The sequence below is a fragment of the Pleurodeles waltl genome, chromosome 3_1, assembly GCF_031143425.1.
Source record: "Pleurodeles waltl isolate 20211129_DDA chromosome 3_1, aPleWal1.hap1.20221129, whole genome shotgun sequence".
Taxonomy (NCBI): domain Eukaryota; kingdom Metazoa; phylum Chordata; class Amphibia; order Caudata; family Salamandridae; genus Pleurodeles; species Pleurodeles waltl.
Window position 1 is genome coordinate 1,331,422,131 of NC_090440.1, and position 25,476 is coordinate 1,331,447,606.

The window sequence follows — 25,476 nt, forward strand, 5'->3', positions numbered from 1 at the left end:
GGACAGGATGGGTGGATGTACTAAAGGCCAGCTTGAAATAAAATGCGTTTTTATTTTTTTTCTCTCTCATGTACAGACTGCGCCAAACATTAGTCCTCTTTCTTTGCTGCTGCGCAGCCAGATAAGTACTCTCCATGACTTTTTATTAAGAATGTTGTTATAACTCTGTTGAGGATTAGTGACGCAATTCAGCACGCTCCTCTTGTCTAGCGCGTGCTGCTTATTCCAACGATGTGTTATTGCCTTGGTGGAGCGGACACGTTCTTTCTTGAGAACGCAGTCCTCTTTCTATTGTCATTGTTGTTCTTGCCCCTGCGTTGCAGAGCGAGTGGATAGACGGCTATTTAATTCAGTCTGCGCTCGTCTCTGCCATGCGCTTGTTGGAAATAAGGGCCGATACTCATTTAACTCTCATCATGACGTTCTGTTGCTGGGAAAGCTCTGGGTTGTAAAATTGAGCAAGGCACCGGCCTAGAGTGTCCCAGGCAGCTCCCTCCATACTTTAATTGAGGCTTCGGATTAGGCTGGCAGGGACTCCCCATTTTCTCTCCTGCGCTCCTTCACACTAAACACTTCAGCAGGAGAATGGCTCAGTGGGACCCTTATGGGGAAGAATGGGAATATTACCCTGATGAAACCAACAATCAGTTGGAATTGAACCTGGTGAAGGCATTGGGTTGCAAAGTCCAACAGTCTGTGAATGATGCCCTGGTCAGGGCCTTGAGCCCCTTTACAGGGCAATTACTTGATTAGTCACCCAGTTGCTGGGAAAGACTCTACCCGCTAGGGTAATGGTAATGAGGCCACAAAACCTCAATCTGAGGTTCACTCGGAAGCTCTTGAAAAATTATGCCTCAGACGAACTAATGAACATGACTATAGCTCTTCCCTACCACTGGAGAAACACGATTCGCTAGTTTCATCTGGCACTTCCAAAGGGGCGGAGGCTTCATCTTCTGATTCAGATGAAACCAGGCCCCAGTAAAAAGGTCAAAAAGCCCCCTCCTACAACCCGCTAAGCTACTCCCTTTTGAACCTACAGAGATCATTCACCCCACAGCTTTGAATTAAACCCCTCCTCCAGAGGTGGCAAAATACATCCAGTCACATATTCAAATGAGTTTTGACAAGGAGGTCCATTCAAGTCTAAAAGCTGAATGCCCCAGACCTGACTTAGAGAGAAAGGTCACAGACACTCCTGAAGTTGATCCTACTGTGGTTACTTTTATGAAAAAATATGCTAAGGACCCCAAAAAGGGTCTTGACAGGGCTTGGCGTAACTGCCAAGACAAAATCGTAGACATGTCTAGCCCTTTAACCAAAATCCGCAAATCAGCCTACTATGCTAAAGGCTCCGATTCCTCTGTTGATACCGATGTTCTTATCGGCTGGGCACAAACAGCCATCTGCCAACTCGGCAATACCAACTGTGCCATTCCTACTGAATGCAGAAGTTCTATATTGATGTGGATTGATCCCAAAATCAATGATCTAGCCTCTTCAAAGGCCGGCGTGGTCGCAGGCCCAGTCGCTGAGGGGTTTCTGTTTAGGGGTCCTATTGTAAAAGAACTAGCGAGATTCTGCTCCCTTTTTTCCACCCTTGATAAAGCACAAATGTCCCTAAAGAAGGTTTTCAAGAGAGGCCTTTTTGTTAGGGCCAGACGTTATGGAGTGCGCGTACCCGGCAGAGGCTTCTTCTCAAGCCCTCTGCAAGTGTATTACGCAGAGTAAGAGGAGGTTGGCAAGGTGACTCCTCGGAATCCACCTTCGATCCTTCACAAACCATGGTGGCCGCCCCCACTCCGCAGAGTACAACAAGGAGCTATCAAGGACTCAGGATACTCGGGTAAGGCTTATCCATTTTTCAGAGGTGATTTTAGGGGGCAGGAGTGTGATTATTTCTCAACAACTGGAGACAAATTACCAGCGACCCTTGGGTGCTGGAAACAGTTGAAGGTTTCAAACTGGAGTTCTACGGTACTCCCACAAAGTACTCCCCTCCAAGACAGATGTATTTTAACCAAGTAGAAAAGTCCTTTATAGATGCAGAAATTCAGACTTGTTACACAAAGTGGCGGTTTGCCTCTCCCCATCCCATCCATAAGGCTTCCTCAGCCCTATTTTTCTGGTAGAAAGGAAGAGCGGGGTTCATCGACTTCTCTTAAACCTCAAAGACTTCAACTGCTGGATTCCATACAGACATTTCAAAATGGAGGAAATCCACATGTTGAGAGACATCCTGCTAGAAGGGGACTGGATGGTCCGGCTGGACCTCAAGGCTGCTTACCTGGCAGTGCCCATGTTTGCTACTCACAGGAGGTTCTTACAATTCCTATAGCGAGGACATTGCCTAGAATTCAAAGCCCTCCCTTTCGACTGTCGTCAGCCCCCTGGTGTTTTTCCAAGCTGATGAGACCAGTGGTAGAGTCGCTCAGAGTGCGCACAGTCCATCTGATCCTATACCTAGACGATCTCCTGTTGATGGTGCAAGATCCCCAGACTCTGCGGATCCACCTTTCTTGGACCATCCTAAGGTTACAAGAGTTTGGATTCCTTATCCATTCCCAAAAATCTCTTCTACAACCTTCCCAGAGAATAGATTTTCTGGGGTTTCAAATAGACTCAGTCCTATCGCGCTTGATCCTGCCAGCCCAGAAGATTTGCAACATCAAGAGAGAATTGAGATCTGCATTATCCAAATGGACTGTATCCTTAAGGTCGATAGCCAGGATTGTGGACCTCCTGGTGTCGTCTATCCAAGCCATTTTCCCGGGTCCTCTGCATTATCGAGCCCTGCAGAGACTAATGATTCAACACTTAAGGAAGAGTATGACTTACTCTGAACTAATTTCCCTGTCACAAGAAGTCAGGATGGAAATGATGTGGTGGCTGGAGCAAATGGGGGCCTGTAATGGCAGAGCCATCTTTGGCTCCTCCCCAGAGATAATGATAGAATTAGATGCCAGAAGATTCCTCATGATTCCTCATGATTCTGTCTGTCTCAGGTCAGACGACAGAAGGCGGATATCATCCTTCTGACTCCCTTTTGGAGGGCTCCGCCCTGGTTCCCGGTGGCTCTCATGTTAGTTTGTGCTCCCCCCGATTCTTCGTCTTCCCAATCCAAACATTCTGCTGAATCTGGAAGGATTAACTCACCCTTTGATCCTCTCGGGGAACTTGCGATTGATGGCTTGGATGGTTTCCGGGAAAGATGGAATACCCCAGGCATTTGGCAACAAGTTGCAGACTTCTTTACACAAGCAAGGGTGACGGGCAACCACAAACGTTATACCTCAGCTTGGAGAAGATGGAGTGGTTGGACTGACGTGCGGAGTCTCGATCCAATTGGGGCTTCCCCTTGCATGATTGTGAACTTTTTATCAGAATTCGCAGCTTCAGGGGTGGCATACAGGACTGTTAATAATTTCAGGTCTGCCATTTCTGCTGGTCATGTTCCTGTGGAGGGTAAGCCTGTGGGGAAACATCACCTAATTTGTGAAGTGATTAAAGAAATTCGTTTTTCAACCCCTCCAAAACCTAAATACACCTCCCTTTGGGATGTTAATACAGTTTTGAGGTTTTTAGAAAATTGGCCAGCAAATCATTACCTATCTCGGAAGCAAATCTCAGCAAAACTGGCGATGTTGGTTTGCTTAATTTCATCTAAGAGGGTTTCTGATGTTCGTGCTCCTGACCTGGCAGGTAGGGTTTATTCCCCAAATGGGGTGACCTTCTCAATTTCCATAAGGACAAATTGCAGGTCAGTAATCTATTCTATGTTTCCAGAGAATCCACATTTGTGTGTTGTCCAATGTTTGAAGACATACGAGACTGTTACAAATGAATATAGACAAGATTCAAAAGGCCAGTTGTTGATTGCCCTGCAGAAGCCTTTTAGGCCTGTGTCGTCAGCCATTTTAGCCAGGTGGATGAGACGGTTACTGACGGAAGCAGGTATTGATACCTTCACATTTGGAGCACATTCGGCTAGAGGAGCAATGGCTTCAAAGGCTTATGCTTTGGGTTCACGGTTGGAGGACATTATGAGAGTGGTGGATTGGTCATCCAAGTCCACTTTCCAAAAATGTTATCATAAACTGATAGTTGATGTAGCTTCTGTGGTGGTGAGACAGCTTTCAACAAGCATAATCTGAGCCTTTGGTCCTGACAAAGAATAAAAAAAATTCTAGCTTACGCATCAAGAATTTTCAATTCTATTAAGGATATGAAGGCGAGGATTATCCCACTTAAGAAATATGTTACTGTAATATGAAACAGTGTATGACACTGTTCCATGTTTTCTTTATGATATTCATTATTCACCCTTGCTTATTACTGATATGACTACTGCATTCAAGATGTTGTCATTTGAAGAGGTTACCATCAGGTTTTGGGTTTCAGAGAGTGACCAGAAGGCCGGCTGAAAAAATACCTTGGCATGTGTCTTCCTGCGATCTCACAGGATGAGGCTCTAGTGAAGAGGACCTTCTTCAGTTTGTGCTGGTCGGATTGTCATCCCTATTCAGACTCCTATTGAGTTTCCAGTGTTTTCGTAGAATGTGAGGTTTTTCCTCTTCGGCACGTATCCCCGTTGGGATCTGGTTAAACTGGTTAGATCTGGTGACTGTTAAGTACACTGCAGAGTTTGTAATGTCAAGACTATTATTTCAAAGAAAGAGGACTCGTGTTTGGGGCAGTCTGTATTTATACTTAAGGATACTCCCTTGTGATTGGGGCATGTGATGTGATTATACTTGTTTATGGGTATTGTAGTTTGAATCATTTTATTGTTTTGATTAGATGCTGAAAATTCCAGTAAACGAAAGAGAAGCATAATCATCCTCTCCGTGTCCTTAACAGAATTAAAAATTCTTGACGCGCAAGCTAGAAAATGTTTTACCCTCCACCAGTTTAGAAGATGATCACAGCACTCTGAAGCAGATACGGTTGCACAAGGTATATTCCTTCCACAGCAGAACAGAGGAAAACAGCAACGCATTTCGACATTTGCCATGCCCTTGCCATAACCTCTACCATCAGTTTCAAAGTGCAATATATACAAATTGAAAACATGATGACAACGCGCACAATATGTGGCCAATATGTATGCTATAATTTTGAATTACATTGGATCTTGAAGCGGATGGTTGTACTCAACGTGTCATTACTTTAAGGGCACAACAGGCTGGTCGTATGTCATTACTGTTTTGTGAACATCATCTTCTTTCATTCTTTTTTTTTAGTATGACAATAATATTAATGGCGCAAGCCCACTTGGGCTTCGTGTATTAGGTTTACATGCATACCTAAATTAATTTAATCAAAATATTGAATTTAGTTTTAAAAGCTGAACTACATCGTTTGATTTTTCAATTTAATATGAACTTTATTTTAAATTCAGTGGTGGGTTTGCACTTCACAAAATGGCGCTACTTTGCGAGACAATATATTAGTATTTTGTTATTATTTATTGTGCATGTTGTCATCACGATTTTGCTTTGAATATATTGCACTTTGAAATTGATGGTCAAAGTTGTAACAAAGGTATGGTAAATGCCGAAACGTATTGATGTGCTCCTCTGTTCTGGAAGGAATAAAACTTTTGCAATCACATCTGCTTTGGAGTGATCCTCTATACCGGTGGAGGGTTCAGATCTATGTATGTATGTATGTATGTATGTGTATATATATATATATATATATATATATATATATATATATTCACTGCAAAAAGCATTGCAAGGCACCAAAGTTATCAGCAAAACAACAAAAGTTCTTCCTACGGAAAGTCTGATCTAACTATAACTACACAGTGGTGACTGTCAAAGTGTTTTGTATCTATATCTACAGCTATAACTATGTAGTATAAGTCACTGAAAAAAAACAAGGTTACAGGGATGTTATAGTTAGGAAAGGTAATATGGACGATATAATTGCACACAAAACCATAGGTATTTAGCAGTTAGAGTTATGTCAAGTAACTAAGTCGTGCCCTGAGGTAACTATAATTTGTGCCTCCCCCGCACCTCCACACACCATTTATGAGGCTTGTGGTAATTCTCCCAAAACCAAAAATTTAAGTAGAAAATGATAGAGGCCATGCTACCCACCTGCAGGAAGGAATATTAGCACTGAAAAAGTTTAATTTAGCATGTGTGTAATGCAAAGGGTTCTGTAAGCAGGCTTGTACTTTTGATCCACCCAAGATGTAATAGAGTGCATAGCACATGCACTTGCTAAGCTGGGATTTCCTTCACTGCAATACTTCAAGTAGGGTGGGACGAAAACAATCTTTGTGTTCTAGTAGGGTGACCACAATTAATTAAGAATTCATAATTTCTCCTGTCATTCTTTAAAATGTGTTATGAGTTGAAAAATCATCTAGTGGAATCCATTCACTTGACAGCCTTCCACTACTTTTACCGTGCTTTAAATAAGAGAAGCTTGTTTTCGTATAGTACTCTATGCCTTGCTTCTCCCATTTCTAAGGGTTTTAAATAACAAGTGTTGCCATCACCCAACGTAATGTTACTCAGTCCACCAAGGGGCTTGGTTTAATATTTAAAGCTTTTTCGATAGTTGGCCCACTCTTCTTTTGCATATTTCCAACACTAGTGCTTTTGATTCTGAAACCTTTGTCTTTTCTGCACTGAAACCTGAACCCAAGTGTTGAGGGCCTATAATCAGTATCTTTTAAAGCCACAGTGAGCCTACAGTGAGAGCGAATTGAGAAAGGAAATTGTGGAAGTCTAACAATAGCATAGTGAGCCATTTTAAGCACGCCTAATGTCAATTAACACATTTTTTTATTTTAATGAAAACCCAAACTGAATCTGAGAACCAATTCACTAATTATCTAGCATACATATGCAAGTAAGTGACATTATAACAGGTTCATGTTCTAAAATATAAAATGTTCAACTTTTTATCTAAGTCCTGAGAAACAAAGGCAAGGGACTGGGTGCTCCCATCTCATCAAACTGACACTTTATTGGGTACACAATCACTGGCTCCAACTACATACTGGTAGAGACATGGATGGATGGAAGCAAATGGAAAACCAAAGTTCATGATCAATTTATCTGGTTTTACTACCACTGATCTGTCCACTTTAAGCCTTCCTTGGAGCACAATGTTGTCCTAGTTAGGTTATTTATCCATTTACGTTAAGTCTAAGGTTGTAACAGTCAGTCTTTATTACAGGTCCTCAGGAAACCAAATATAGTCCTACATCATACATCCAAAAGTGTATCACGAAGAATGCAAGCTAGCACTGTCAGAAAGGAAAGGGCTATGACACAACAAACAAGCATTTGCAATGCAATGGGTCTCGCATTTCTCCAAGTTAGAGCTATTAGCAGTTGTAAACTCCCAACCGGACTTTTCTTGCCTCATTAAATGAAAAAAAAGAGCACGATCGCGCTGCTACAGTTCACTCGTAGTGAAAACTATTGGCAAAAGTGCAATTATCTACATAACCGGCAAAAGTGCAATTAACTATGTCACAGGGTCGATGTCATGCACAGTGCTCGACTTCTGCACAGCGAGATCGCACTGCGAAAAAAGAGAAAAAGTAGTCCACAAACTGGATGGAAAACATGGAACCTCGTATGTTTTCAGTACTTGTTTGCTGCGCTGGAGGAGGGCTAATCACTGGAAAAGGCATGACTTGTGCATGCCTTTCACTAATGAAAGCAAACACATTTTAAAAGGCAAGCCCACGAACCAATGAAAGACACTGACGTGACATGGATAGGGCTCCGAGCCCTTTTCTAACTAATACAGCATCTTGCAAGCGATCCGCATGCGCAAGCGGATGCTAGCGCAGGCTCGACCCTAAATAAATAATTTGTTCTGTAAGAAATGTACATTTCAGTGCAAAACGGGCAAGTCAATGCATCCTTACTATACCAACACTATGTTATTGTAAGAAAGCATTTATTTTCTATAAATATCAGCCATTTAATCCTCAATACCTCAGTTAATATCATGTACTGAAAATGCATTAGACAACTCTTTGTATAAAGAATTCATACCATAACCAGAGGAATTCGGACAGAACTGTTCCAATTAGGCCATTGATGACAATATACATCAGTACTAAATTACTTGGAAACTCAAATGCCTCAAATCCAGTATAGTGAAGAAGGAAGAATCCTGGCCAAAGTAGCAGAAGATTAAAGAGGCCAACAAAACCTAAACGGAAAAAAGCAATAAAAAATTAATGCATCATCCACTTCTTATTTTTTGTGTTCCTGATGTAGGGCATTTGCAACATCTTCAAACAATGACAGGACTATGCAACAGGCACAATAACATTCAAGCACTTTCGAATTTTGAAGTTCAGGCTCAGTTAAGTGGGAGTATAGGTGAATGACTGAACAGGCCTTTATTTTGATAATGAGCAATATTGCAAGGCACAGTGCCATGCAAAGTCCATTAGAGGAAAACAGAACCATTATATCAGGGGCACACCAACCCAGACTGTTCTGCTGCCTAACTGTAAAACATATTTGGTATATGCTGTACTTTTGGACTTAGTTTGCCTCCTATTGCTAACAAATGGAACATCAAATAACATGTTGTAGGACCTGAAACTTCTTGAATAGCATAGAGAGCTGTGCCATCCTGCTGTTTTTTTTTTGTTTTGTTTTTTAACTTTAAAAGAAAATAATAATGTATCAGACAAAATCCATCACATAGTTCTGCTTCCCCCTAATCGGGTAACCATTATAGGGCATACATATGCTTGAGATAGTGCTTGGGATAGTAAGAATAATTAACAATACTTGACAGGATTTTAAGAGATCAAACATATTTTCTGCAAATTACATCACTTGATAGAAATTTTACTTTAGTTATGTATAAACATTATGAATACACTGCATTTATCGAATAATAGAGCAAAGAAACGAGAGGAGCTAGCTAAGAGACTGCACCCTATCGAAATCCGCCTTCAAGCCATTGAGGACAAACTTGGAGGACTTTCTAAGCCCCCTCTGCCTGATAACTATTTGCGAGACATTACCCAACTGAACAATCAACCCTTTATTTTGGGCCACCCTCCCTTTTCCCTTAATTTGGCTGAGGGGCTCCCGCCATCTAAGGATTGTTGTGACTATCGTTGCCATCTGAAAGATGGTCAGAGAGCCAGGTTTTAAAAAAAAACCTGTGGTTAACAGTCCTAAGTCTATAATACCCATAAATACCTCCATTAGGGGGTCCTGAAAGAGCGGCTTCACCCCCCAACATTTGTGCACCAGAGGTGGCTCCGGAATCCAGTAGAACTAGTCCGGGAAAGCAAGGGGATAAGCTAAGTGTTTTACATCTGCTCCCAGAATCCTGCCCTTATGTTCTTGTTATTTCTAATGTTCCAAGATTGCAACCTAACAGATTGGAATCCGATGAAGAGTTGAGAAACAAGGTTGCATTGGTTGCACGTCAACGGTAATTTTGAATTTCGTATGGTACCATCTATAATAATGGTGAGGAGGGTGGGATGGGTGGCTACGCTGAACAAGATAAGAAGGGGTGACTGCATTGTTGTTAACTTTGATTCTCCTGTAGTGGTTCAACAGCTATTCCTAAACTCGTGTAGACCTGGTCCAGCAGCATAAGGAGTGTCTTTGTGCAGGCCTGTTACTTTTTACCCCCCCAGTAACTAAAGGTGTTTCCAGTAGGGTGATATTTGTTCCCAGAGATCCTCCTCGCTCTCAATCACAATATACCTATTACTTTGAACGTAGGCACCCTTTATCTTCCCTCACGGATGTGGACTGACTTACGATCAATACCTCGCAGGGTCCCACAGAGATCCCTATTAACAGATCAACCACTAGGGAATGTATTACTTCAAGTGTCAACGAGCAAAGAGGTTCTAGAGTAGGCATCTCAGAGGGAAATCTGTTATCAATTATGGACCCTTGGGGTCTCACACAGATTACGACGTTAACTCAGAATGTTGTAAGATCCCCAGTTATTAGTAGGAATGACACCGACTTTGAATCTTTTGGGGAGGGTAATGTCATTGGTGACAAAGAAGCTTGGGGATTAATGGAGAGTCGTCTCCTGACAGACCAAATGTGCAACATGATTTCTTCAAACCCCTCGAATAATTTATCCAAAACACCCCAAATTATACCGGAAGTCCCGATTGATTCATCACAATTTCTAGAAGACACCAGGGAAAGTCCTCTGCTGGAATATAGCAGGTCTAGAGCACAAAATGCAAATTTCAGATTGGGGTCTTTTTATAGACAAGCACAAGATCTGCTTATTCCAAGAGACATGGGCTCTGGAGCCCAAGTTTAGGTGCGGTTTTAAAAGTTACTGGGTTCCAGCCCGCAAGGTGACTTCAGGGAGACCTTCTGGAGGGTTACTGATGTGGGTTAGTTGTTCCCTCAAGTGTCAGATCGAAGAATTGGATATGGGCTGCGTCGATCTGCAAGGTTTGATACTGACGAATGCTATGGAATAACTCCTACTATTAGTAAATATATATCACAGAAGTGTGGGTAGCAACGGTGAGTCTGATGTCTTGAAGGCTTTAGATAATATTTTATCCAGTAAATCCGCTTCCCACTATATTATAATAGCAGGGGACTTTAATATGACCTTTGAGCCCCATCCAGTGGCCCAGGAACTTTATGAAGAAGAGGACATTTATTGGGGTATTCCGCAATTATCACTGAACAAAAGCATTAGAATGAGTAGATCAGCTTATCAATTAATTGACATTACCCTTACACATGGTCTCTGTGCTTGTAACGACCGTTCCTGTTCAGACGCCAAACCCCGCCCTACTTTTAGACGAGGAGTCTACAAGAGCCATATCGATTATTTCCTACTGGACATTTGTTTGTGGGGACATATGATTGATATGGCGGTAAAGGAACATGAAGAAAGTGACCACGAACCATTAGTCTTAAGTATCAGGGGTTTGCTGCACTCATTAGATGCCCCAGAACCACAGGACTATGTACAACAGCTTGTTATGACAAATAATAAACGTAACGTTAAGTGGAACACTGTGAACTCATCACTGGGTTCCCTTATATCTATATACAGCCTATTAATAGATCGAATGAAGCATATGCCTTGCTCACAAGAATACGGGGACAGGTTTCTGGCCACACGTGGAATTTTTCAACTCTCTTCAAAAACATTTTTTAAAAGAATTGGTTCTTAAAACAAGGAATAAACGCAGTGAGAGATGGTTTAACCACTCATGCAAGGAAGCTAAGCACAAGCTTTTGAGGGATCTGAGAAAGGGGATTAGAGAACCCTTAAGACAATCAAGAGAGGGCTATAAACAGGAGCTTATTAAGGCCCGCAGAAGTTGGGACAAAGAAAGGTGGGCTGCGCTTTTGGATTCTGCTAGAGCAAACAATACTTCTGAGTTTTGGAACCTGGTCTCAAATGAGAGTGGCAAATCGCGCCCCCTGCCTGGTACTTCGATCCTCCCTGTAACATGGACAAAACACTTCGGGTCACTTTATACAAGGGTGGATGCTCCATATTCCGGGGCATCGGTGGAAAATGGGAAACCTAACGCACCCCCAATCAAACTCACCTTAGCAGAAACTAAGGCAGCAATAACTTTTTTGAAGTGGGGCAAGGCTCCGGATCCTGACAAAATTCCAGGCGACCTCTACAAATCTAATCCTGATATCTGGGCCCCTTATTTGAACCTAGTCTGTAACGCGGTTGCCGCGGGAGCACCCATCCCCCGGACATGGAAGGGAGCTGAGATTGTTCCCATTTTAAAAAAAGGTAGTCCTAGTGATCCCTCTAACTACCGCCCAATCTGTCTACTTGACAATTTACAAAAGCGGTTTGCAAAGCAGATCCTGTTCCATCTTGATGAGTGGATCATAGAGAATGGTGCGTTTCGGAGCTTCAGGCAGGGTTCAGACCAGCGGTTACTACAATAGATCAGGTTCTGAGGTTTTTAGCAATCAAATGGAAGACGGTGGACGTTGGTTGTGGGAACTTATATGTGATTTTTGTAGATCTGAGAGCGGCTTTCGACTTGGTCCCTGGGAACAAACTATGGCTTACATTAGCAAAAGCCCTTTAGATCTTATAATTCGACTTCACAAAAGCACTTTTGCTCAGATCAGGTGCGGTAAAGATGGTGAACTAACAGACCCAGTTTCAATCAGAAGGGGAGTCAGGCAAGGTTGTGTTTTGGCTCCTTCCCTTTTTCTTCTATATATAAATAACTGCATCAACTATTTAACCAATTGTAACAACGATTCACCTAAATTGGCAGGTAAGAAAATTCCAGGTCTGCTTTATGCCAAAACACCTAAGGGACTGCAAAATTTGGCTGATCAGTTCTGCTTGTTTTGCAGAGACTTTGACCTGGAAGTTAACATTAGGAAAACCAAGTTGATGATATATAGTTTTCAGAAAATCTAAACAAAAGTGACCATCTTAATGAACACCACTCCTCTGGAAAGGGTCGCTGAGTATGATTACCTGGGGATTAGATTAATGGATTCGGGTAGCTGGGATGCGGCCATCAGAAAAGGGAGCCTCATGCTATGCCAAAGAGGGGGGGGACTTAGGCCGTAAATCAAGAAGTGTAGTAAGCCCACCCTTAAACCCTGTTTTTGAAATATATAAAGTTCAAATCCGAGGTGCAGCATTATATGGAGCAGAGCTCTGGGGGTTTCATAGGCAGAGGGATGCCCTACAAACTAAAGAGAATCATTTTATTAGTCATATAACTAGGCTGGGGAAGGGCACGCCCATGACCCCCCTTAGACTCGATTCTGGAACAAACAGCATTAAAGATATAGCAGGTCTGAAACCTCTTTTATATTGGATCCGCATATGGAAAAAGGAAGAATTGGCGCCTTTCCGAGAGGCAATTAAAAAATGTACTAAGAGCTTGTGTAACTGGAAAAAGGTTAGCTGGTTAAGGGAGATGAAATTGGCTTGGGACAAACTGGCTCTCCCCCTTTTTAGGGAGAGGCCGGAGCTGATTCCCACTAATGCCATTTCATTAGTTAAGCAAAAGAATTGGGAGAAGGCTAGTGAGGAGATCCTCCAGAGCAATGGGGTGGGACGACTGACAACTGAGTTCTTGATGGCCAAACAAGAACCAAGCCCTGAGCAATTCTTGGATTTGGCCATACCTGCCCATGCTCGTGCCCTATTCCTCCAATTTAGATATGGAACCTTACCAGTTAACAGTTTCACTGCCCGATGGCCGAAAAACAGCTCAGAGGCTAACAGATGTTTACACGGTCACACGTGTGAGGAAACCATTGAACACGTCGTATTCCTTTGTCCTCTGTATAAAAACCCAAGGGGAAGATGGATTATTCCCCTTTGTAAAGCTCTGCTATTATATGACAGAGCCAATGCTTACAGAATATGTAAATACGATTCGTCCACTCTGGTAGTAAGTGCGGTAACTAAGTTCCTATCAGCAGCTTGGTCCATTCGTCACAGGGCTATTTTGCTCTCAGATTTCTAACACTACCCTGGATTTTGGAAATATTGGGGACCTATAGCGGGGCTTGTTCCAGGGGTGGCTTCTTTCCTATTTAGTGTCTCTGCTTTTATGGTCTTAGCTACAATATTTTTTAATTAGATTTTATCCTTATTTATAGTGTTCAAATCAGTATAATAAATAGCATTTGTGCTTGGGCATTTGGGCTCGAATAGATTTTTATGTTTTTAATACATTTCAGTTTATATAATCATGACTGGGGTTTTAACAGTTTATAAGCGGAGATTATAGGTAAGAGCTGATGATTGGATTTTAGATTTAGCACCCTCTAGAGCCCTAAAAAGTTTTTCCTCCAACATCCATGTACTGTTGTATTGTTATCTGTCTGTATGTACCTATTTGATTTATACCCTGCTTTGGTCGAGAGATACACTGCTGCTTGCCCCTTCAGGGAAGTTGCACAGAGTATAAACTGTCTTGATCTTTCACGCAATATCCCCGATGACAAACTTCATGCATTACATCTTCACAATTCTATTTATGGAGGTGCCTTATGAGTTAATTCCAATGTTTGCTTGTAATGTGATTTAATATGGATGTACTACTGCCCCTTTGTGAAGTCTGCGATTTGGAATTTTGCTTAGTAGTTTTATATCCTGGGGGTCATGTAGAAATGCCTAAATGCTTGTATGGGGCTGTGCAGAACTGCTCATGATTCTGTGAATCTATGAACTTATGTGATCGTTTGCACTGCATTTGATATGTTTTAAACTGTTTTTATCATCTTTATTGTAGTTTTGTGATTGTGTATTTTTATTATGTGCTTTAATGGCTTGAGAATAGCCTAATAAAGTTTGATAACGATGATGACTGCCTTTATCAAATTTTATTGAAACACATAATTAAATTATTATTACATTCTGATTAGGAACTCACTAGATTTTGCAGAGATTTAAGGTCTAATAGAGGTTGAATATCGATATTGCATCCTAAAGTGAGAAACTACTATCCTAGTAGCAAAATTAAATTAGGTTGATCTCATATACAGGAAAGGTTTGAAGATCACTACCACAGGTGCACATATATGTAAAGGACGCAAGGCTGATCTTTATCTAGTCAGATGGGTTTGAGCTTTATAGGATTGTTTGATTTCTCAGAAAAAAAAGACAGCAGAATCCCTCTAGCCAAGGGCTATTCTTTGTTTGATGTTTTAAATGTAATATTTATATTGCCTTTCTGTAAGTCAATAAATGGATCTTCCCTTTTGGTAAATCTTACTGTTGTTATATTTACAAGTGGTACATTAACGTTATTAACCTCCAACGCATGTACTGTTCTCTCTGCTGACTGCTGATAGCTTTGGAAAAAAAGACTGTCTGTTCATATAAAACTAAGTTGGTACTTTTTGAATACATTTAGAGTGTTAAAGCAAGCTTTGACACTGAAGAATCTGGCCAATGATTCTCAAACTGAAAAAGCTTAAACCTGGCATACTCATTTTGCTTCTGTTATGGTCATAATGGCATGAATGTTAACTAACACATTTCCCTGTGAGACATTTGAATAACTGAACCATGCGTTTCATTAGTAGAACATTCACAGAACCTTGATAATTTGGTTAAAGACAATTTGATCCAGCAATTAATAGCAGATTGGACATTTCTAAGTCCATTAAGTAACAGCCAACATTCAATTAATCAGCACTGGAAGTAGTACAGACTTAGAGCCTCTACCAGTTTGGCAGTACGTCGACCACCATGGCGACGGATCCGACCGCAGTTGGGATGGCGGTCGGACTGCCGTATTATGAGCCTTGCTGGCTTTGGAGCAAAGACCGCTGCGGTTTCGCTGACACCGCTGACACCACCAGGCAGCACAGATTGCCGCGGTCACGAGCCACCAGAAATAGGGCAGCAAAGACAGTGTTTCCGCCGGACACATTACGAGGTTGCACATCGCCAATGTGATCGTGGTGGTCCTACCATTACGTATCAGAAGGTGGAAATGGACAGTATAAAGGCAGCTTTACACGTCCGATGCTGCCATAGAACCCATCACACATGTCCTGCTGCTGTTGTTGATCATCGATGGAGCTCAAACTCAACACCACAGTGGGTGCAACCAACCGTAAGTACACACACCTATCTGTGTAATTTCCTGTAACAACAGATCGTAGCACCATCACACACATCATATGGGAGTCACGCTATAGGAGCCACGTACACCCCTCATCGTGTACACAGTCTAAATCATACATAAAGATGGACCCATTCACATTCACAATATGCCCCCTTTGGCCAGGCCACTTACTGCACAGCAACACTACACAAAAACATATGTCCACACATCTCAGGCAAAGGGATTATGAAGGCTACACAACATTGTCTCACACATCACCAACAACACACAAACATCACAACTACAAACACAACTCACACAATCACATTCCACACAGTCCATGGAATGTCATCACATACAACACACATATGTATCAATGTGGCATGGAACACAAACACCACTCCCAGTAAAAAGCCCTGTAATGGACACCCACATCACCTACATCACAGCAAAATGGAAGGACAATGGCATGCACAATAGACAAGGAGACAAATAGACAAAGAGCACTATGCTAACAATACCTGCACAACAAGGATGGAGGCATCAGGAACACTCAGGGAAGAAGCACTGAGAGACATATCACTTTGCACACACCCCTGAAACAACATGTACAAAGGAAATGGTCCTACATGTGCCAGAGGGAGAAACAGTTCTAGACCCAAATGACATGCCCATATGCACAATATGGAAGTGCAAGACAACAAAGCACATACAACTCCAACTGCATGGGACATACCTCTACATGAAATAGCTGCAAGGTACGCACAGCTAAATGGACACATGCACAGTCAAATGCAAACAAAGCTAGCACAACTGAAAACACTCCATGTCTGCACAAACAAAACACACGCTGACACACATTAGATGAATCCATAAGCCATGTCAGGGGGACAAGTGTAACACCATACATGCTCACATTGGACAACACAAGATGAAATACTTGGCCCTCCTGGCGAACAGTGACCGTGAGGGCAAGGAAGGCGGCGGACGATGCAGTCGGTGGGCCTCTGCCTCTGGGGCCTGGACGGAGCGAGGACCCCACCTCAGGAAATTGGCCCATGCCCGGCGCTGGGGAGAGTGCGCTTGGGTCACGGCGGCGCAGCCACAAGAGAGCCAAGAAGCCTCTCACAGCTGAATGGAAGCGATGGGCGCGACTAACGAGAGGAGTGGCCGCCTGGGTGGGGCCTGGGCGTGCAGAGGGCGACTCCGCTTAAGGCCTCAGGCGGGTGCAGGACGGCACCCGCTCGGGTCGAGAGCCCTACTGCAGGAGTGTAGAGGCGGGGGTTGCTTTCTGCTAACCTGAGGAGGCCCACATAGGAACGTTGGGCACCCAGGAGGTCTGCCGGAGCACAGGTCATGAAGTGCGGGGGTGGGCCATGGTGGGCTCCTCTTGAGGTCTGGTAGTGGCTGTTGCCCCAGTGGAAAGGACTGGGGATGAGACACTGCCCTGACATAATTCGTTCATGCCTTGAGGAAGGAGAGCTCCAGTTGGGAGGAACCGTTTGACTGTCATGCAGCGGGGAGTCCTTGCATACCCTGTGCCACTTCTGAGCTGAGAGGCAGGAGTGAAGATCGTGAGTCCGTGAAGTGAATTGGTGTCTGGCCCCATCTGGAGGGTTTAGGGGCCTAGTGGAGCTTGGCTGGAGATCATATGAAGTGGGCACTTCTGAGATTCACTGTGGAGTGTCACTGCCCTGTAGTGGAGGGTGGTGGGAGATCCTGAGCTGCCTGGCAGGAAAGGGAAGGTGCTCAGTGGGATACCTTTGTCTGAGATTTGGATCGGTTTCTGCTATCTGGCACTCTTTCGCTGGCTGTCAGACACTGTGAAGAGTTGTTACACTGGGAGAGTGCTGACCGCGAGTGACATCTTACTTAAAGCATGAATGACTGAGACTGGAGATTGCCGTGATGGGGAAGACTTACCACAGGCAAGTAAAGCTTTCATTCGAAAGCAGGAAGAAATCCGGGAATGCTAGCAGAGCGGTTACAGATGAGAATGCAATGGAACTGCGTCAGTAAGACAAGGCACAATCTTTGTCAATCAAGGCTATGTTTCTGGACCTCAAGCAGAGCCTCACGGGCATTGATGCTAAGTTAGATCACATCACTGATCGCATGGACAGCCTGAAGGACAGAGTGGACGACCATGATACCCGACTTGATCATGTGGAGTCTTGCACTTCTGGCTTAGAGGATGCGCGGCACACTTCTGGTGAACAGCTCCTTCAAATGGAGTGAGTGCTTGAGGTGATGCGCATTAAAAATGAGGACCATGAGGCCCGTTCGAGGAGGGACAACCTTTGCATCCTGGGTATCCTTAAATCTACAGAAATTGGCCGTATGGAGAACTATGTGGAGAGCATGCTAATGTTGCTTTTCCCCGCTGCGCTTTTTCCTGGGCTGGTAGTGGAGCAGGTGCCTAGATCCCTGGGCCCCAGGCTTGTGCCAGACACCCCTGCCCGACCCATTATAGGGCTCTTGCTGAACTTTAGGGATCAAGACACAGTGCTCCGTCTAGCCCATCAGCGCAGACCAATTATCTACAACAACACTATGCTCAACATCTTCCTGGACTACATCCCTGGCATCCAGTCAGCACGCAGGGCTTTTCTTCTGCTGAAGCGCTCACTGAATCAAACTGTGGCTAAAAATTCCTTAATACACTCAGCAAAACTGAGTGGGTGTAGGATATCTTATCCATTTGGGGGATTGACATGGGCGGCAGGTGGTATGAGAAATTTTGAATGCAGGTTTTGATGTTAATGAGCTGTCCCTGTACTTTCCTTCCCCCTTACCCGCACTCAGACAAACCGGGCACCTCCGTAAGATGAGGGTACTGAATGCATGACATGCGTGACTCTATATTATTCCTCAAGGCAATAGTTTAACGTTAAGATGTTTGTGTTGGAATATAAGGGGGCTGAAGGACATGCCTAAAATACATCTGTCGTCGGCATAACTACACCGACATGCTATAAATGTTTGTATGCTGTAGGAAATTCACTTAGTTGCGGAATCATGGTCACAGCTGCACGCATGCTGGATGGGGAAATGTCATATTCCTGCATAATCTGGTTATGCTCTTGGTGTGGCGATTATTATTTGTACAGGAGTTCCGTGGTGCACCGGTGAGGGTTGACCATTTACGATCCAAACGGGCGTGATGTTATGCTCTCAGGTTTGCTTTCCCATTGCGGCTGCTATAGATATATGGCCCTAACATGGAGGACCCGGAGTTTTCTGTGGAGGTTTGGCGCTTGGCAGACACGCTCAGCTTGGCGACTCTGCTGTGGGTGGGGTGACTTTAATGTGACGCTTAACCCAGCTGTGGACCATGGTAGTCGCCCACAACCCACATCCGGCCATTGCAAAGGTTTTGAAAGCTATAATAAAAGAGCTTATGGAAGTCACCTGTATTAATAAGGTGCAGTTGGTCCTGAATCGACTTGTGGCTCGGTGCTAGGGATGGAGAGCTTTGGACGGCAGAGGTTAAGTATCTGTCGCGAACACTATCAGATCACTCTCCGGTGTTCCTGGAGCTGGAAATTCCTTGGACTGCTAGAAGTGCCTTCGTCTGCCCCCTCCCTGCGGGTGCTATGTACGATCAGGTATTTAGAGCTGAGGTGCGGGAGGCCACTGTGGAATATTTTGCCCATAACAAGGGATCGGTGTCTTCTCCCTGTGTATTCTGGTATTCCCCGGGTACTACGTTACAAGCTGGCTGATCTGGAGGGTCAGCTTGCTTTCCTGGAGCGACACTATTATGAGCCTTTGAATGGTGCCCTCCTAGGGGAGGCTAGGGACAAGATGACACAGTACGATGAGCCAGCACATTGTGAAGTTTGAAGGAAACAAAAACAAAAAAGGTGGTAAGGGAGCACCTCAGGGATTACCTTGAGGGGGGGGGCATTTGGGCTTGGGTGGAGTGGGCTTCTTTTTGGGAGGAGTGGGCTTCTTCGTGGGAGGAGATGTATGGGTGCTTGTGGGGGGCATGTGAGGCCTTAGAGGTGGAAGGGAGTGGTTGTCTGTTGTGTTGGTGTGGATGCTGTGTGTGCATGTTTCTGGGAGGTATGCTGGTGTGTGTGTGTGTTGGGTGGGTGAATAAGTGCGTTGGTGTGTCTCAGGGGAGGTGGAGGTGCTGGGGTGGAGTGGTGGAAGTGTGTGTGGCTGTTGGGGCGGTGACTGCAGGTATGCTGGATGTCTGTGTGTCTGTATTGTAGTGTCTGGGGGTGTGGTGCCTGTGGTGGATGTATGATGGGTGTAGAGGGTATGTCACTGACTGTTGTTGTGGTGCCTGTGGGTATGCTGGAAGTTGTGTGCGTGATGCTGGGGGTGGTGTGGGTGTCTAGGGAAGCTGCGACTGTTGTGTCTGTGGGTGGCTGTTTGCTTGCGTGCAGGTGTGTTCTGTGGTTCTTGTGTTTGTGTGTACTCCTCTTGGGTGTTGATGTGAATGCGTTTGGATCGGTCAGTGTGCTTTGGCTAGGTAGGGGAAACGGGGATTTGGACTGGGGAGAGGGAGGTGGGGAGGGGGGGGGGGTGGGGGGGTGACTGGCTGCCATCAGTGTGGATGCCAGAGTCTGAAAAGATCTCTGTAGGCCAGACATTGCAGCATGAATGCCTTCCAGGAATGCATTTGTCTGCTGTAGCTGACTTGCCAATCCCTGAATGGCATTCACAATGGCTGTCTGACACACAGAGATACTTCTCAGGAGGTCAATAACCTCCTCACTGAGGGCAGCAGGGCAATAGGGGCTTTGGTGGAGGTGCCTGTGGCAAAGGAGACACCCACCATCTTGGGTGAGCAGGCACGGCAAAATTGGTGGCGAGCAACAGGGAGGGCGGTGATAGGGTGACAGACAAGGATGGTACAGGGTGATGCCCGATGAGTCTGCCACAACGAGAGTGTGTTCACTGGAGGAAGAATCCAATGATGATGATGTTGCCGTCTCCACCCTCGCATTCCAGGCCACTGGGTCCCACTGTGTCAGTGGTGTCTTGACCTGAGTTCCCGTGGCCAGATGCTTCCCCACTCAGCTGTGCAGTCTCCTTCGCTTGCTGATGCTGCAAATACAAAGAAAAATAGGGGCATCACATGTCCATGATCACACTTAAACAGCACTGATTAGCATACAGTACCATGATGTCAGTAGGCCCCAGCAACAAACTCCACCTACGTGGCCCATACATGTGCCATAACATATGCATGCATGCCAAGTGAACTGTCAACAGTTGCCCACAGGAAAATCAGGATCTCACACAACTTTAATTGCATGGCTGAAGTTGTGCAATCATGACTTAACCATTAGGAGATTTGGCCCATGGAGCAGACCACTGTCACCTGTTAGCATACATAGTAGGCCAATAAAAAATGCATTTCCACAGATCCCACACATTTCTTTGTCACATACGTGATGACCCAACAATGAGAACAGATGACACAAAATCATGTCATGTTGATGACACAGTAAGAAGGTGACATGGAAATACCCATGTCACTATGAATACATGTCAACAATGTACACTTCATCAAGTGAAATTTGTCCCAATAGAGTCATAGAGGTAGTATTAATGCTGTTCAGTTAGGCCACACATTTGGCATGGAAATGGACTCTGCAGACATCATGTGCAATATTGTCAGGGAGAAATATCCCCCAAAACACAATGAATCAGGCAAACCCCATGGTAATCACCACTTATGTTTGCCACACCTTACTATGACATACTCTGAGTTCATCTGCAGAAGCCATTGGCCCCTTGAATGTTGGAGAGGGCCTGAGATTTCCAAGTACTTATTGAAGGCCCTCAACGTATTGCCTAATTGGAAACTACATCCCTCACCAGATTTTAGTCATGGAAACCCAGATGTCTGTCTGTGGATTAAATTACATGTGATTTCTACATAACTGCAAGTCACTCCATGTTGCATACCGACAGTCAGGGCACATACCTTACCCATTACACACGTGCAGTGCACATTTCCACATGATGCCACATCAAGGGCATAGATATTCACATTGTGGCTCTAAACCCTTGGCCTCCCTGTCATGTCCCTCATTGCTACTGCAGTTGTACATGCTGAATGACAAGCTATGAAGGCTAAGGGTATGTGTCAGCCGATAAACAATGATGACACATTCCTGTCTGTGGCACAACATGAAATGTACCCCATTGTAAATGTCCTATTCCACACACGTTGGCATGCACATATATGTGAGGGAATACATACATCATCCCAGAGAAACAGGTAGACCATGCATGAAACTGCAGCTCACAAATGTTTTATAGAGAGAAAGGGACACATGCTGACATGCAGGCATAAGGAATGATGGCAACATTAATGGAACATCAATCATGTCAATGGACATTCTCCACTTACCAAGGGAAGTTAGTGATCCATGACTGCATCCGAAGACCAATGTAATCCCTTTCACATGTATGCTGTATATCTTCACATTACAGACTGCAATCAGGCACCAGCACCCATCATACGCTGATAACAAATAGCTTCTGGGTGGCAGATGCCTATATATACATTTGCCCAGACACATGGCAGAGGACAGTGACCCATAAGTTACTTAACTTTGGCCTGGGACATTTAGGAGTCGTGGTCTATTTCATAGAAATTACATCCACCTCAACAACAAACAGTACTTGATTGATTAATGTACACAGCCATATGTTGTCCCTGCAGAGCAAGATGTCTGTGGATTCCACCCAATTGAGTCCTAGGCCCCTGGGACAATAGGCAAAGCACATCATTATACAACACATGACATGTCAACACAATCACTCATCTACTGTGGTACACATGGCTCATCCCCAGTTGTCTGGGGGAGCTGTTAGAACCTCACTTAATCACTTGGCAATGAGACAGGCAGGATTATGCCCTGTACTCACCCTCTTGTGACTGCTGTGCTGCCCTAAAAATGCCCATCAAGCTCCGGACAGGCCACCGCCAGGATGCCGGCTATTAGCAAGATCATGGTCCAATAAGCACCCCACCCACATTGGGAGGACAGCCACTGCTGGACCTCTGCGATCTTCCGGGCCCAGCGTCTCAGATCCTCCCACTTTTTTCTGCAGTGGGTACTCCACTGGCTGTGGACCCCTCGGCTCCGCACCTTCTTGGAGATGGCTCTCCATATTCTCTTCTTTTGATGGGTGCTGAACTGCATGGATGCAAAAGACACATCAAGAGATCTTGTTTACAAGTCTCACCACAAATGGATGAGTCACATACATGTCAGTAACATCAAGCTAGAACTTCCCTATTTGCCAATATTCCCCAACTGTGGCACATACAAGCTAATAAGTACAGGTAAATTACTACAGACATACATTTCCCAATCTGTAGAACAACTCACCACCCTGCTCAAATCCTACAATGACTAAGCAAGCTTACTAACATCATGTGGGACATGCTCTAGCAACCTGACTGAGATGCGAGCCACTATGAGACACATGAAAGCTCTGTCGCTCCTGAAGGGTAAACTCCTTAGGCATGAATGGACCAACACATTCACACACTGTGATAATGACTCTCTGCATACAGTCCCTACATCTCTCCCTATTCTGATCAAAAGAAGGAGCCATTCTGGGCAGGATATTACACCTCAGCCTCATACTGCCCATATGAGAGGATCTGCTGGGGTACAGGGAGTGGGCATAGTGCCACAGTTGCATAGCCACAACCTAGACTAGGACCCATACAGGGAGAAACATGTGACAGGCCCTGGTCTTTGCAGGCTGAGCAGACAGAACCTACATAACACTACATTCCCATCACCTACATGCATGACATCATATCATGTAGCCAACAGATAATTGGCATGTGGTGTGTGTGGCAACCTGAAGGACAGAGAGAGTGATAATATGCCTTCCAAACAACAGTCAAGCAAGGGCAGATGTGTGACGCAATCTCTGTGGCAACATACACATAGCTCATATTACTCACAACTGACAAAAACAACATGCATACTCACCTCATGCTGTCATGCACATACATGTTGTCTGACATACAACAATCATGAGGAAAGAGATGTCAGTGGATGGCTGTAATTTAACCTTACCAAGTTATGTGCATCCAACACAAGGAGGATCTAGGAACACAAAAACCAAACACACCACAATGTGAATGAACTCTGCATATGACATTGGCTGGAGAAGTACAGAGAAAACTGAGCACAAGATACTAACCTGCTCCTCTGGTGCACCATAATGCTGTACATACGTGGGTAGCACCTCATCTACTAGCCTCTCCAGATCCTCTGGAGAGAAGGCAGGGGCCCTATCACCTGCTCGATGTGACAAGATTGCTCCCAGAGGCGGTACACAGCAGCGCTGTAGTGGAGGTCTTTCTGTCAGCAGTCAGGAGTCAAGTAAGTGAATCTGCAGATCATGGCGGTCACATCCGCCACATACACGGTTGTCACCGCCAGCGAGCACAGTCATTGGCCTGCGACCACCACTGGCAATGTTAGCCTACGGCTGTGTCAGTATCAACCGCCTACCACAATGACGATTTCTGCTGGTGGCTGCAGGCGGTTTTAATGTCCAGTGGAGTAGGTCAGGCAGCTGCCATTTTTAGGCCTGAAATGCAGTTTTGTGGTTCACAAACTGTCACACCTACGAAAATCTTGTTTTGAGCTCAGAAACATACTTATGCTGTCTTGTCATGTAGGTCCTACTACTCAAACACCGTTGTTGTATGTTGCAGGGCAGAGATTGCATTTTACAGTGGGGCACAGCCCACTGCCATCAAAGCTAATTTCTGCAGCCGGGATATCCAGTCACATTTCGAGGGGCATTTGTGAAGTAAATTTTTTTGTTTGGTCCAGATACATGATATAAACATGTGTGGCAAACCATGGGGGTCACATGTGACCCTTGTGTTATTATCAGCTGTGATATGTACTATTTGGCATGTCTATGCCTTCTAAAATGACTTGTCACATGTATCACTGTCATGCATCACGTATGCAGCTGGGGACACAATGGCTAATGTCAGAACTCATTTCTTGTCATATATAGGTACCCAGGGAGAGGCAAGATGCGTCAACTACCTGTCTACCGTCCACTGCCAGGCCTTAAGACCATTGAAGAACAACACATCATACTCCTATATCGTCTGAATTGGCAAAAGATAGTGGACTTATGTCATCAGCTGGAGCCATATCTGATATCAGCTATTAGCAATCAACTAGCATACCACCCATTGTACAAGTTATGTCAGTATTGCACATCCTAGCCACAGGGTCCTTCCAACATACAATGGCCCTGTCAGCTCCTGTCAAAACCTATGTCCAGTCTGGTTTTGAATGATGTCCTCTCAGCACTGTTGAAACACCTGGACAGCTACATCCAGTTTCCCCGACGTGTGGACTTAGCCCACGTGAAGGCTACCTTTTATGGTTTTGCACGCCTCCCACATATGACGGGGGCTATTGATGGGACACATGTTGGCTTGGTCCCACCACATGCCAATGAACAAGTATACCGCAACAGAAAGAACTTCCATTTGATCAACGTGCAAGCTGTATGTTTGGCAGGACTACATATTTCACAGGTCTGTGCCTGTCATACCGATTCAGTCCATGATTCATTCATTATGCAGAACAGCACTATCCCCTAGATGATGTTACAACTGTACCCAGAGAGGGCCGAGCTGGTTGGTAAGTCACATCTGTCCTGTTTGTGTGTGCAATGCCTGGTGTCATAATTCTGATAAGAAAGACTCATTGTTGCACATATGTCCCACTTCTTAACAGGAGACTGCATATCCAAACCGTCATTGGCTCTTGATGCCAATAAGGAATCCAACTACGCCCGGGGAAGTCCGCTTCAGTGAGGCCCATGGAAGAACAAGGTGGGCAGTGGAGCGGGCTTTTGGGCTC

At 44.5% G+C, this 25,476-nt stretch overlaps 1 protein-coding gene across 7 annotated transcripts in view; it reads right to left on the reverse strand.

Annotated features, from left to right (window-relative positions):
* SLC35F5 (solute carrier family 35 member F5) overlaps nucleotides 1-25,476 on the reverse strand; it is a 575,369-nt gene that overhangs the window by 167,057 nt on the left and 382,836 nt on the right. For all 7 annotated transcript variants that reach the window (XM_069224683.1, XM_069224682.1, XM_069224686.1 and 4 more), the window contains one exon: nucleotides 8,037-8,196. In XM_069224683.1, the coding sequence (XP_069080784.1) occupies nucleotides 8,037-8,196 (160 nt within the window). The remainder of the gene's footprint in view (nucleotides 1-8,036; nucleotides 8,197-25,476) is intronic.